The following is a 14,389-nucleotide window of genomic DNA, read 5'->3' on the forward strand; positions in this document are numbered from 1 at the left end:
AAATAACAGTCATAAACGTTTATCTATTTACAGTCATTGCACTGTAAAAACAAGGACTGTACATTTTACAGTAAAATTAATTTTTAAATAAAATTTTCCTGATGGAACTCTCCTGAAGGAATCAATAAAGTACTATCTATCTATCTATCTATCTATCTATCTATCTATCTAAAAATAAATGGCTGCTCAGTCGCAAGAATTTTACCATAAAAAATATCAGTTTTTTTTTATTACAGTAATACCTTGTAAAAACAACAACAACCTTAGATTGGCAGATGAGTCACCAGAATGTTCCCGTAAGAATAATCGTAGTATCACTTTGACATTCTCAGTAACGCACTGTAAAAACAACATTAGTATTTATGGTTAAAAACTGTCATCTCGGTCTCAGAATTTTACCCACATTTTTTTAGTGGCATTATTTTTCAATTTACAGTATTGCAATGTAAAACCAATGACCGTACACTTTACGGTATTTTTACCTTTTTAATTATTTTTTTTTTTTTTTTACCTATTTACCATAAAAATAACAGTTTTACCGTTTTGCCATTTGCAGTATTTTGGTGTAAAAAAAACTAACTTTATATTTTAAAATAAAATACAGGCAGCTCAGTTGCAAGAATTTGACCATAAAAATAAAAGTGGTACCATTTTGATATTCACAGTAACGCACTGTAAAAACAACAGAGGTACTTACGGTCAAAAACTGTCATCTCAGTCTCAGAATTTTACCCAATTTTTTTTAGTGGCATTGTTTTTCAATTTACAGTATTGCAATGTAAAACCATTGACCGTACATTTTACGGTATGTTTACCTTTTACATTTTTTTTTACCTATTTACCATAAAAATAACAGTTTTGCCATTTGCAGTATATAGGTGTAAAAAACCCCCAAACTATATATTTTAAAATAAAATACTGTGAGCTCAGTTGCGAGAATTTGACCATAAAAATAAAAGTGGTACCATTTTTACATTTACAGTAACGCACTGTAAAAACAACATTAGTATTTATGGTTAAAAACTGTCATCTTAGTCTCAGAATTTTATCCATTTTTTTAGTGGCATTGTTTTTCAATTTACAGTATTGCAATGTAAAACCAATGACTGTACATTTTACGGTATTTTATTTAATTTATTTATTTCTTTACCTATTTACCATAAAAATAACAGTTTTACCGTTTTGCCATTTGCAGTATTTAGGTGTAAACCCCCCCCCCCCAAAAAAACCTATATATTTCAAAATAATATACTATCAGCTCAGTTGTGAGAATTTGACCATAAAAATAAAAGTGGTACCATTTTTACATTCACAGTAACGCACTGTAAAAACAACATTAGTATTTATGGTCAAAAACTGTCATCTCAGTCTCAGAATTTTACCCAACTTTTTTTTAGTGGAATTGTTATTCAATTTACAGTATTGCAATGTAAAACCAATTACCGTACATTTTACGTTATTTTAATTATTTATTTATTTATTTATTTTACCTATTTACCATAAAAATAACAGTTTTACCGTTTTGCCATTTGCAGTATTTAAGTGTAAACCACCCCCCCAAAAAACCTATATATTTCAAAATAAAATACTGTCAGCTCAGTTGTGAGAATTTGACCATAAAAATAAAAGTGGCACCATTTTGACATTTACAGTAACGCACTGTAAAAACAATATTAGTATTTATGGTCAAAAACTCTCCCCTCAGTCTCAGAATTTTACCATAAAAATATCAGTGGCAGCACTTTTCAATTTACAGTATTGCAATGTAAAACCAATGACCGTATATTTTACAGTATTTAATTTTTTTTTTAATGTTTTACCTATTTACCATAAAAATAACAGTTTTACCGTTTTGTCATTTGGAGTATTTTGGTGTCAAAAAACACATTGTACATTTTACGATACAATACTGGCAGCTCAGTTGCGAGAATTTGACCATAAAAATAAAAGTGGTACATTTACATTAAACCACTGTTAAAAACAACAGTAGTATTTATGGTTAAAAACTGTCATCTCAGTCTCAGATATTTACCTACATTTTTTTAGTGGCATTGTTTTTCAATTTACAGTATTGCAATGTAAAACCAATGACCGTACATTTTACAGTATTTAACTTATTATAATATTTTTTTTTTTACCTATTTACCATAAAAATAACAGTTTTACCGTTTTGCCATTTGCAGTATTTAGGTGTACAAAAAACAAACTATATATTTAAAAATTGTATTTTAAAAACAACATTAGTATTAACGGTAAAAAAAAACAAAAAAAAACCGATCAGCTCAGTCTCAGAATTTTTTTTTTTTATTTGATTTTTTTTTTTTGGCCAATTTACCATAAAAATAACAGTTTTACTGTTTTGCCATTTGCAGTATTTTGGTGTAAAAAATACCCCCCAAAAAACCAACACTGTACATTTTACGATAAAATACTGGTAGTTGTAAGAATTTGACCATAAAAATAAAAGTGGTACCATTTTTACATTTACAGTAAAGCACTGTAAAAACAACAGTAGTATTTATGGTTAAAAACTGTGATCTCAGTCTCAGATATTTACCTACATTTTTTTAGTGGCATTGTTTTTCAATTTACAGTATTGCAATGTAAAACCAATGACTGTACATTTTACGGTATTTTATTTTATTTATTTATTTTTTTACCTATTTACCATAAAAATAACAGTTTTACTGTTTTGCCATTTGCAGTATTTAGGTGTACAAAAAACAAACTATATATTTAAAAAATGTATTTTAAAAACAACAGTAGTATTAACGGTAAAAAAAAAACCCAAAAATGATCAGCTCAGTCTCAGAATTTTCCCTTTTTTTTTTTTTGGCCAATTTACCATAAAAATAACAGTTTTACTGTTTTGCCATTTGCAGTATTTAGGTGTATAAAAAACAAACTGTATATTTAAAAATTGTATTTTAAAAACAACATTAGTATTAACGGTAAAAAAAAAAACCAAAAAACGATCAGCTCAGTCTCAGAATTTTCTTTTTTTCTTTTTTTTTTTGGCCAATTTACCATAAAAATAACAGTTTTACTGTTTTGCCATTTGCAGTATTTTGGTGTCAAAAAAACAACAAAAAAACAACACTGTACATTTTATGATAAAATACTGGTAGTTGTAAGAATTTGACCATAAAAATAAAAGTGGTACCATTTTTACATTTACAGTAAAGCACTGTAAAAACAACACTAGTATTTATGGTTAAAAACTGTCATCTCAGTCTCAGATATTTACCTACATTTTTTAGTGGCGTTGTTTTTCAATTAACAGTATTGCAATGTAAAACCAATGACTGTACATTTTACGATATTTTATTTATTTATTTTTTTTTTTTACCTATTTACCATAAAAATAACAGTTTTACCGTTTTGCCATTTGCAGTATTTAGGTGTACAAAAAACAAACTATTTTGCGGACGCTGTATCGATCCGTTGTGGTGAAGAAGGAGCTGAGCCGGAAGGCAAAGCTCTCAATTTACCGGTCGATCTACGTTCCCATCCTCACCTATGGTCATGAGCTTTGGGTTATGACCGAAAGGACAAGATCACGGGTACAAGCGGCCGAAATGAGTTCCCTCCGCCGGGTGGCGGGGCTCTCCCTTAGAGATAGGGTGAGAAGCTCTGCCATCCGGGAGGAGCTCAAAGTAAAGCCGCTGCTCCTCCACATCGAGAGGAGCCAGATGAGGTGGTTCGGGCATCTGGTCAGGATGCCACCCGAACGCCTCCCTAGGGAGGTGTTTAGGGCACGTCCGACCGGTAGGAGGCCGCGGTGAAGACCCAGGACACGTTGGGAAGACTATGTCTCCCGGCTGGCCTGGGAACGCCTCGGGGTCCCACGGGAAGAGCTGGACGAAGTGGCTGGGGAGAGGGAAGTCTGGGTTTCCCTGCTTAGGCTGCTGCCCCCGCGACCCGACCTCGGATAGGCGGAAGAAGATGGATGGATGGATGGATGGAAAACAAACTATATATTTAAAAAATGTATTTTAAAAACAACAGTAGTATTAACGGTAAAAAAAAACCCCAAAAAAACGATCAGCTCAGTGTCAGAATTTTCCTTTTTTTTTTGTTTTGGCCAATTTACCATAAAAATAACAGTTTTACTGTTTTGCCATTTGCAGTATTTTGGTGTCAAAAAAACCAACACTGTACATTTTACGATAAAATACTGGTTTGACCATAAAAATAAAAGTGGTACCATTTTCGCATTTACAGTGATGCACTGTAAAAATAACCATAGCCACCTATTTTAAAATTAGTTTTACCTTAAAATCATAAGTTGTTTTTTTTTTACAGTGAAACAAAGCTGGCGACATGAAGAAATAAGGAGTGGTTCTATATTGGAGTTGGCTGACACTTTAAAAGTCATTCAAATCAGTTAAGAGATGAGTTGGATGAAGTAATTGAGTTCAATTTGAAGAGTAATTAGTCAGGAACTCCAACACAGAGAATAAGTGATTAAGGGTCCTAATTTGACGGCACATGGGAAGGTGGTTGGAATATGAAATAGGTGGTGTCTGACTGATCACGGCCTTATGGTAATTTCACTTGCTATGTTAGGTGTGTTTACAATATGAAACATTACAATGTTGCTCCACGGCTTTGATCTTATTCAACTCTGCAGCTTTTGCTTATTTCACACTGGGAAAACCGTACGGATGCGAATTCAAAAGACAAAACACAATGACACGGAATACAAAGGGAGGGAGGCGAGCGAGTTAATTCTGCGGACAGATGGCGAGATCTGAAGCGGTGAGAAGCGGAGGTCGGAGGAGTCACTCACACATGAAAGACCGTCTTCTGGTCCCCCACAGCCTCGCCGTCCCCCACGGTCAGCGTGTCGTAGCCTCGCTCCAGGTCAAAGTCCTCAAAAGTCAGCTTGATCACCTGCACGCCGGCGGGGACAGTGACAAAGAGCAGATGCTTAGCAGAAAGTCCCTTTGGGTATGGCTATTCTCATCACATCGCACATTTGTCTGGCAAAGCTCCGTTTAAACCTTTCAACTCAAAGACTACTCTAAATTATTCACCAAGGCAGGCCAAAGGTGGAAAAAAACCTAAAAAAAAAAATCAGGAAATATGGTTGCCACAATGAGAACCTCGATTTACAAACTTAGTTGGTTCTTGAATAGAGTTTGTGAACAGAGAAAGTCTGTATATTGAAGCAACTCTCATAAAGAAACAATGTAAACATGAATAACGGAAGTAGAACAAGTTAGGAAGTATTGTTGCCACAATGATATGGTGGAACCTTGATTTACAAACGTATTTGGTTATTAAATAGAGTTTGTGAACAGAAAAGTTTGTATATTGAAGCAACTCTCATAAAGAAACAATGTAAACATGAATAACGGAAGTATAATAATTCAGGAAGTATTGTTGCCACAATGATATGGTGAAACCTCGATTTACAAACTTAGTTGCTTCTTGTATAGAGTTTGCGAACAGAAACGTTTGTATATTAAAGCAACTCTCATAAAGAAACAATGTAAACATGAATAACGGAAGTAGAACAATTCAGGAAGTATTGTTGCCACAATGATATGGTGGAACCTCGATTTACAAACTTATTCCTTCTTGAATAGAGTTTGTGAACAGACAAGTTTGTATATTGAAGCAACTCTCATAAAGAAACAATGTAAACATGAATAACGGAAGTAGAAAAATTCAGGAAGTATTGTTGCCACAATTATACGGTGGAACCTCGATTAACAAACTTATTTGGTTCTTGTATAGAGTTTGCGAACAGAAAAGTTTGTATATTTAAGCAACTCTCATAAAGAAACAATGTAAACATGAATAACGGAAGTAGAATAATTCAGGAAGTATTGTGGCCACAATAATACAGTGGAATCTCGATTTACAAACTTAGTTGCTTCTTGAAAAGAGTTTGTGAACAGAACAGTTTATATATTGAAGCAACTCTCATAAAGAAACAATGTAAACATGAATAACGGAAGTAGAACAATTCAGGAAGTATTGTTGCCACAATGATATGGTGGAACCTCGATTTACAAACGTATTTGGTTCTTGAATAGAGTTTGTGAACAGAAAAAGTTGGTATTTTGAAGCAACTCTCATAAAGAAACAATGCAAACATGTATAACGGAAGTAAAATAATTCAGGAAGTATTGTTGCCACAATGATACGCTGGAACCTCGATTTACAAACTTAGTTGGTTCTTGAATAGAGTTTGTGAACAGAACAGTTTATATATTGAAGCAACTCTCATAAAGAAACAATGTAAACATGAATAACGGAAGTAGAACAATTCAGGAAGTATTGTTGCCACAATGATATGGTGGAACCTCGATTTACAAACGTATTTGGTTCTTGAATAGAGTTTGTGAACAGAAAAAGTTTGTATTTTGAAGCAACTCTCATAAAGAAACAATGTAAACATGAATAACGGAAGTAGAAAAATTTAGGATGTATTGTTGCTACAATTATGCGGTGGAACCTTGATTTACAAACTTATTTGGTTCTTGAATAGAGTTTGCGAACAGAAACGTTTTTATATTGACGCAACTCTCATAAAGAAACAATGTAAACATGAATAACGGAGGTAGAAAAATTCAGGAAGTATTGTTGCCACAATAATACGGTGGAACCTCGATTTACAAACTTAGTTGCTTCTTGAATGGAGTTTGTGAACAGAACAGTTTGTATATTTAAGCAACTCTCATAAAGAAACAATGTAAACATAAATAACGGAAGTAGAACAATTCAGGAAGCATTGTTGCCGCAATGATACGGTGGAACCTTGATTTACAAACTTAGTTGGTTCTTGAATGGAGTTTGTGAACAAAAACAAGTTTGTATACTGAAGCAACTCTCATAAAGAAATAATGTAAACATGAATAACGGAAGTAGAATAATTCAGGAAGTATTGTTGCCACAATGATATGGTGGAACCTCGATTTACAAACGTATTTGGTTCTTGAATAGAGTTTGTGAACAGAACAGTTTATATATTGAAGCAACTCTCATAAAGAAACAATGTAAACATGAATAACGGAAGTAGAACAATTCAGGAAGTATTGTTGCCACAATGATATGGTGGAACCTCGATTTAGAAAGGGTAGGAAGGGTTAGGTGAAGTGTCACATCCTGGGAGGGGGAAGAATGAATAAGAAAAGAAAAAAAAACACGATCTGACTGTGATATTTGCCAAAACTGGTATATCTTGATTGAACTTGAAAAAGCCTTTCTCAATCACAAAAATAAACCCGTGTGAAGAGTAACCCTTGACCAAAAGACAAATACAATAAAGATGAGTGAGCATCCAACATCACAAAAGCCTTTGTCCTACGCTTGGGAGTCGGAAGAACCGAGTAGACATCACCCATGGGCTTCAGGAAGGTATCAGGGCCATAAACGTGGCAAAACCCAGTTAGGACGAAACAAACACACACAAGCACTTAGACTAAACTTGTTAGACAAGAAATTACTAAAATATCAATTTTGCCACAACACTACACAGCAAACAAAACTATATATATATATATATATATATATATATATATATATATATATATATATATATATATATATATATATATATATATATATATATATATATATATATATATATATATATATATATGTCTTAATAAGGTTATCCAAAAAATAGTGCTCGATACCGTAGTAGAGCGCAATATATGTATGTGTGGGGAAAAAAATCACAAGACTACTTCATCTCTACAGGCCTGTTTCATGAGGGGTTCCCTCAATCATCAAATCTCCTGATGATTGAGGGAACCCCTCATGAAACAGGCCTGTAGAGATGAAGTAGTCTTGTGATTTTTTTCCCCACACATACATATATATATATATATATATATATATATATATATATATATATATATATATATATATATATATATATATACATACATATATATATATATATATATATATATATATATATATATATATATATATATATATATATATATATAAAACTGTTTAGCAAACAAAACAAGGGGGTAATGGATCAACTTTCCTTTTTAATAACAACGGTCCTCACTTTCAGCCGCCCTGCCGACACGCACACCCACTGTGACTAGACTAGGCCCGTGGTGCACTCAAAGTTTAGAATGACACAACTCCTTAACTTTATCAAACATTTTCGCTACAATGGTCAGGAATGAAATAACACAATCCACTTGACTTTGTCGGTTACTCTTCTTGGAGTAGCAACGGAAGGGAGGGGGGAAAAAAGGCTGTGGATACTTCCTGAATGTTTCAACTCGTCCGTTGCTTTCTTTACACTCATATAGAGCTAAAAAAAACAAACTAAAAAAAAAGTTGCAAAAAGGATCACACACCCTAGGGCTGTACGGTATACCGGTACTAGTATTGTACCGCGATACTAATGAATCATATTCGGTCGTCGTCACGTCGTATCATTGCTGGTTTTAGGAGCAGAGGAGCATGTTCGGCAGCGCACAATCACAGAGTACTTACAAGCAGACACAGTGTGTAGACAGAAATGGGAGAACGGACGCATTTTGGTCTAAAAAGTAAAGATAAAGGTGAAGTTATAACACTAACGCCCTCAGGAAGAGGTGCTTTAAGACATAGCTACTTCTAAATCAGTAATCCTCGCCTCCATGGCGACAAATAAAGTAAGTTTCTTACAAGTATCATTATCACTGCAGGACGAGGAATAGCTAAACGTGCTTCACTACACACCGTAGCTCACCGGCGTCACAATGTAAACAAACGCCATGGGTTATCTACAGCTGACATCCACTGTAATGATACCAAGTACAGGAGCGTATCTAGTCGATACTACTATGATTACATCGATATTTTTTAGCATCACAATGTTTTTTTATTTTTTTTAAATTCTAATTTAATTTACGGACACATGAGGACTTTGAATATGACCAATAAATGATCCTGTAAGGACTTGGTATCAGATTGATACCTACATTTGTGGTATCATCCAAAACTAATGTAAAGAAACAAGAGAAGAATAAGTGATTATTACATTTTAACAGAAGTGTAGATACAACATGTAAAAAGAGAAAATCAGCAGATATTAACAATAAATGAACAAGTAGATTAATAATCCATTTTCTACCACTTGTCCTTAATAATGTGTACAAAATAATAGATGTATAAATGACACAATATGTTACTGCATACGTCAGCAGACTAATTAGGAGTCTTTGTTTGTTTACTTACTACTAAAAGACAAGTTGTCTAGTATGTTCACTATTTTATTTAAGGACTAAATTACAATAATAAAAATATGTTTCATGCATTGTAAGATTTTTTGTTCAAATAAAGCCAATAATGACATTTTTTGTGGTGCCCTTTATTTAGAAAAGTATCTAAAAAGTACAGAAAAGTATCGAAATAAATGTTGGTACCGGTACCAAAATATTGGTATCGGGGCAACGTTAACACACACAATGTCAAGCTAATGCCGTTAACTTAATGGAATGAACACCGGATATCGATCCGCCCGCCCACAAACGGTGGATTAAATGTTCGCACACAGTGACAAAGTTCGTACACAAAATACATTTTTATTATTATTTTTTAAAGTTTGTAAATCAAACGGTTTGTACGATAAGGGGTTCGAATTTTGGTATGCAGGCTCCATCTAGAACTCCGCCAAAATATTCAATTAAATATTCAAACACAGTGTTACTGTTCAAACGGTGTAAATAATAAATACACTTGTTAGATATTTTAACGAGTACTTAGGCCTACTACGCTACTGTATTTAAAAAAAAAATGTTGTTCATTATGGTGGTATTTGGAGAGCCGAGTGGTAAACAGTTTGAGGACCACTGATCTATTGTACTTTCACAGTCTGAAACCCCCCTGGTTGAAATGTTGATCTCCATCCAGCCATTTTCTACCGCTTGTCCCGTTCGGGGTGACAGGGTGTGCTGGAGCCTATCTCAGCTGCATTCGGGCGGAAGGCCTCCTCCAACCTCCGAGGACAAAGCTACGAACAATGGGAGACCGGGCTTTCTGCTATGCCGCTCCCAGTCTGTGGAACGCTCTCCCTGACCACCTGAGGGTACCACAGACTGTGGATGCTTTTAAACAAGGCTTAAAAACCCTTATTTTTAAAAAAGCCTTTTAAAAAAAAAATATATTATTAAATATAATAATATTTGGCTGTTCTAGTTTTTATTTTTTTAAATTTTTTATTATCTTTTTATTTTTATTTTTTTAATACACTGTAGCACTTTGAGGTTGTTTACTCAATGTAAAGTGCTTTTTACAAATAAAGTATATTATTATGCCCCCCGCGACCCCGAAGGGAATATGGATGGATGGATGGATGGATGGATTAAGGCGGGGTACACCCTGGACAAGTCGCCACCACATCACAGGGCCAAATGTTGATCTGCATTTACTAAATGGACTTCAACAACATTGTGTGATGGTAATCGTTGACAATTGAAGTAATAAAGACAACAATACCGACATCATTGAAAGATGATATGATAACGAGACAAAAAAACAAACCAAAGCGGAGCCACCCTGGTGGCCCCGGCTTTTTAAATTGGCTGCCACTGATTTTGCACCGCATTTTTTTTCCTTGCGTCATCAGAGGGCCGAGCGAGCCTAATGAAAAAGCTTATATAAATGCAAATTGCACTCAGCGCGATGTTAAACTGACTGCCTAATGAACAATGGCCATGGAGAAGGACAAGATGGATGGTCCGTGGGTCGGATTCCTCGATATCAGCAGCAGAAACTCAGAGTGTCAGCCAAGAAAAGTCCGGTATAAGCAACAACTGTGATACTTTATTGGGATGCTCGTCCATGTATCACTTTATACTGACTTTTTAATAACAACAAGTGTCTATGACCACCAAACAGGCTTACTTACACATTCTAAAATAAAGCCTGAAGCGGTACATTGTGACAAATGATTGTCCTGTTCTAGTTTATTACAATTAATAATAGAACAAAAATAATTACAAAGTTGCAAAAATTCTCAGTTTTGCACTTGCAAAGTGTTAATCCATCTTAACCAACACGTTTACAGCGTTTTTACACAGTTAAAAGCAATCTATGGCAGTCATTTTCGTTGGTAAATGTGAGAGATTATGATCACACTTCAACATCTCTAACAGGACATTGCCGCTGCTCTGTGAGGTAAGCATTGCGCATGTGAATCAGGTCTTAATTGTATTACCTGTTTTAATAAATGTTATATAAATAGATGCAAACAAGTGTATTGGACATTTTCTAATCAAGTAGTCAAACAAATTTGGCTTTCTTAAATGTATCGAATGGGTGTGCTGAGGAAGTTTTTAACTTCTTGGTTTTTGTCAGCGTATTGGCTAACCCATAGAAAGTTGTGACGTTTTGAGGCTTGTTTATTTTTAATAATATTGAATCATCTTGTGATTTTATAAATTTTTTGCCAATGTTTTATCTGCTCCTTATAACCTTAACCTCAAAAATCCCACAGGATTGCGACAATAATCAAAAAACTGCATTGATGTTTTACTCTATTTATGCCACACAGATTAGAAAGTAGACATTAGATGGCAGTAAAAGCACGTACTCAGGGCTTATTGTCAAATGACTGTCCTGTTCTAGTTTATTGGAATTAAAAATAGAACAAAAATAATTACAAAGGTTAAAAAATTCTCAGTTTTGCACTTGCAAAGTGTTAATCCATTTTAACCAACACGTTTACAGCATTTTTACACGGTTAACAGCAATCTATGGCAGTCATTTTCGTTGGTAAATGTGAGAGATTATGATCACACTTCAACATCTCTAACAGGTAAGTGCCGCCGCTCTGCTAGGTAAGCATTACGCATGTGGATCAGGTCTTAATTGTATTACCTGGTTTAGTAAATGTTATGTAAATACATGCAAACTAGTGTATTGGAAATTTTCTAATCAAGTAGTCAAACACATTTGGCTTTCTTAAATGTATCGAATGGGTGTGCTGAGGAAGTTTTTAACTTCTTGGTTTTTGTCAACGTATTGGCTAACCTATAGAACGTTGTGACGTTTTGAGGCTTGTTTATTTTCAATAATATTGAATCATCTTGTGATTTTATAAATTTTTTGCCAATGTTTTACCTGCTCCTTATAACCTTAACCTCAAAAATCCCACAGGATTGCGACAATAATCAAAAAACTGCATTGATGTTTGACTCTATTTATGCCACACAGATTAGTAAGTAGACATTAGATGGCAGTAAAAGCACGTACTCAGGGCTCATTGTCAAATTACTGTCCTGTTCTAGTTTATTGCAATTAATAATAGAACAAAAATAATTACAAAGGTTAAAAAATTCTCAGTTTTGCACTTGCAAAGTGTTAATCCATCTTAACCAACACGTTTACAGCATTTTTACACAGTTAAAAGCAATCTATGGCAGTCATGTTTGTTGGTAAATGTGTGAGATTATGATCACACTTCAACATCTCTAACAGGTAAGTGCCGCCGCTCTGCTAGGTAAGCATTACGCATGTGGATCAGGTCTTAATTGTATTACCTGGTTTAGTAAATGTTATATAAATACATGCAAATCAGTGTATTGGAAATTTTGTAATCAAGTAGTCAAACAAATTTGGCTTTCTTAAATGTATCGAATGGGTGCACTGAGGAAGTTTTTAACTTCTTGGTTTTTGTCAGCGTATTGGCTAACCTATAGGAAGTTGCAAAGTTTTGAGGCTTTTTTATTTTCAATAATATTGAATCATCTTGTGATTTTATGAATTTTTTGTCAATGTTTTACCTGCTCTTTATAACCTTAACCTCAAAAATCCCACAGGATTGCGACAATAATCAAAAAACTGCATTGATGTTTGACTCTATTTATGCCACACAGATTAGAAAGTAGACATTAGATGACAGTAAAAGCACGTACTCAGGCTTTATTGTCAAATTACTGTCCTGTTCTAGTTTATTGCAATTAAAAATAGAACAAAAATAATTACAAAGGTTAAAAAATTCTCAGTTTTGCACTTGCAAAGTGTTAATCCATTTTAACCAACACGTTTACAGCATTTTTACACAGTTAACAGCAATCTATGGCAGTCATTTTCATTGGTAAATGTGAGAGATTATGATCACACTTCAACATCTCTAACAGGTAAGTGCCGCCGCTCTGCTAGGTAAGCATTACGCATGTGGATCAGGTCTTAATTGTATTACCTGGTTTAGTAAATGCAATGTAAATACATGCAAACTAGTGTATTGGAAATTTTGTAATCAAGTAGTCAAACAAATTTGGCTTTCTTAAATGTATCAAATGGGTGCGCTGAGGAAGTTTTTAACTTCTTGGTTTTTGTCAGCGTATTGGCTAACCTATAGGAAGTTGCAAAGTTTTGAGGCTTTTTATTTTCAATAATATTGAATCATTATCAATGTTTTACCTGCTCCTTATAACCTTAACCTCAAAAATCCCACAGGATTGTGGCAATAATCAAAAAACTGCATTGATGTTTGACTCTATTTATGCCACACAGATTAGAAAGTAGACATTAGATGGCAGCAAAAGCACGTACTCCGGGTTTATTGTCAAATGACTGTCCTGCTCTAGTTTATTACAATTAATAAGAGAACAAAAAATAATTACAAAGTTGCAAAAATTCTTAGTTTTGCACTTGAAAAGTGTTAATCCATCTTAACCAACACGATTACAGCGTTTTTACACAGTTAAAAGCAATCTATGGCAGTCATTTTCGTTGGTAAATGTGAGAGATTATGATCACACTTCAACATCTCTAACAGGTATGTGCCGCCGCTTTGCTAGGTAAGCATTGCAGATGTGAATCAGGTCTTAATTGTATTACCTGGTTTAGTAAATGTTATGTAAATACATGCAAACTAGTGTATTGGAAATTTTCTAATTGTATTACCTGGTTTAGTAAATGTTATGTAAATACATGCAAACTAGTGTATTGGAAATTTTCTAATCAAGTAGTCAAACAAATTTGGCTTTCTTAAATGTATCGAATGGGTGCACTGAGGAAGTTTTTAACTTCTTGGTTTTCGTCAGCGTATTGGCTAACCTATAGGAAGTTGCAAAGTTTTGAGGCTTATTTATTTTCAATAATATTGAATCATTATCAATGTTTTACCTGCTCCTTATAACCTTAACCTCAAAAATCCCGCAGGATTGCGACAATGATAAAAAAAAACTGCATTGATGTTTGACTCTATTTATGCCACACAGATTAGTAAGTAGACATTAGATGGCAGTAAAAGCACGTACTCAGGGCTTATTGTCAAATTACTGTCCTGTTCTAGTTTATTACAATTAATAATAGAACACAAATATTTACAAAGTTTCAAAAATTCTCAGTTTTGCACTTGCAAAGTGTTAATCCATCTTAACCAAAACGTTTACAGCATTTTTACACAGTTAAA

At 34.0% G+C, this 14,389-nt stretch overlaps 1 protein-coding gene across 1 annotated transcript in view; it reads right to left on the bottom strand.

Moving 5' to 3' along the window:
- csmd2 (CUB and Sushi multiple domains 2) overlaps positions 1–14,389 on the bottom strand; it is an 828,472-nt gene that overhangs the window by 409,706 nt on the left and 404,377 nt on the right. Inside the window, exon 11 of the mRNA XM_061982429.2 lies at positions 4,793–4,896. Coding sequence (XP_061838413.2) covers positions 4,793–4,896 — 104 coding nt within the window. The remainder of the gene's footprint in view (positions 1–4,792; positions 4,897–14,389) is intronic.

The sequence above is a fragment of the Nerophis lumbriciformis genome, linkage group LG21 (assembly GCF_033978685.3).
Source record: "Nerophis lumbriciformis linkage group LG21, RoL_Nlum_v2.1, whole genome shotgun sequence".
Lineage (NCBI taxonomy): Eukaryota > Metazoa > Chordata > Actinopteri > Syngnathiformes > Syngnathidae > Nerophis > Nerophis lumbriciformis.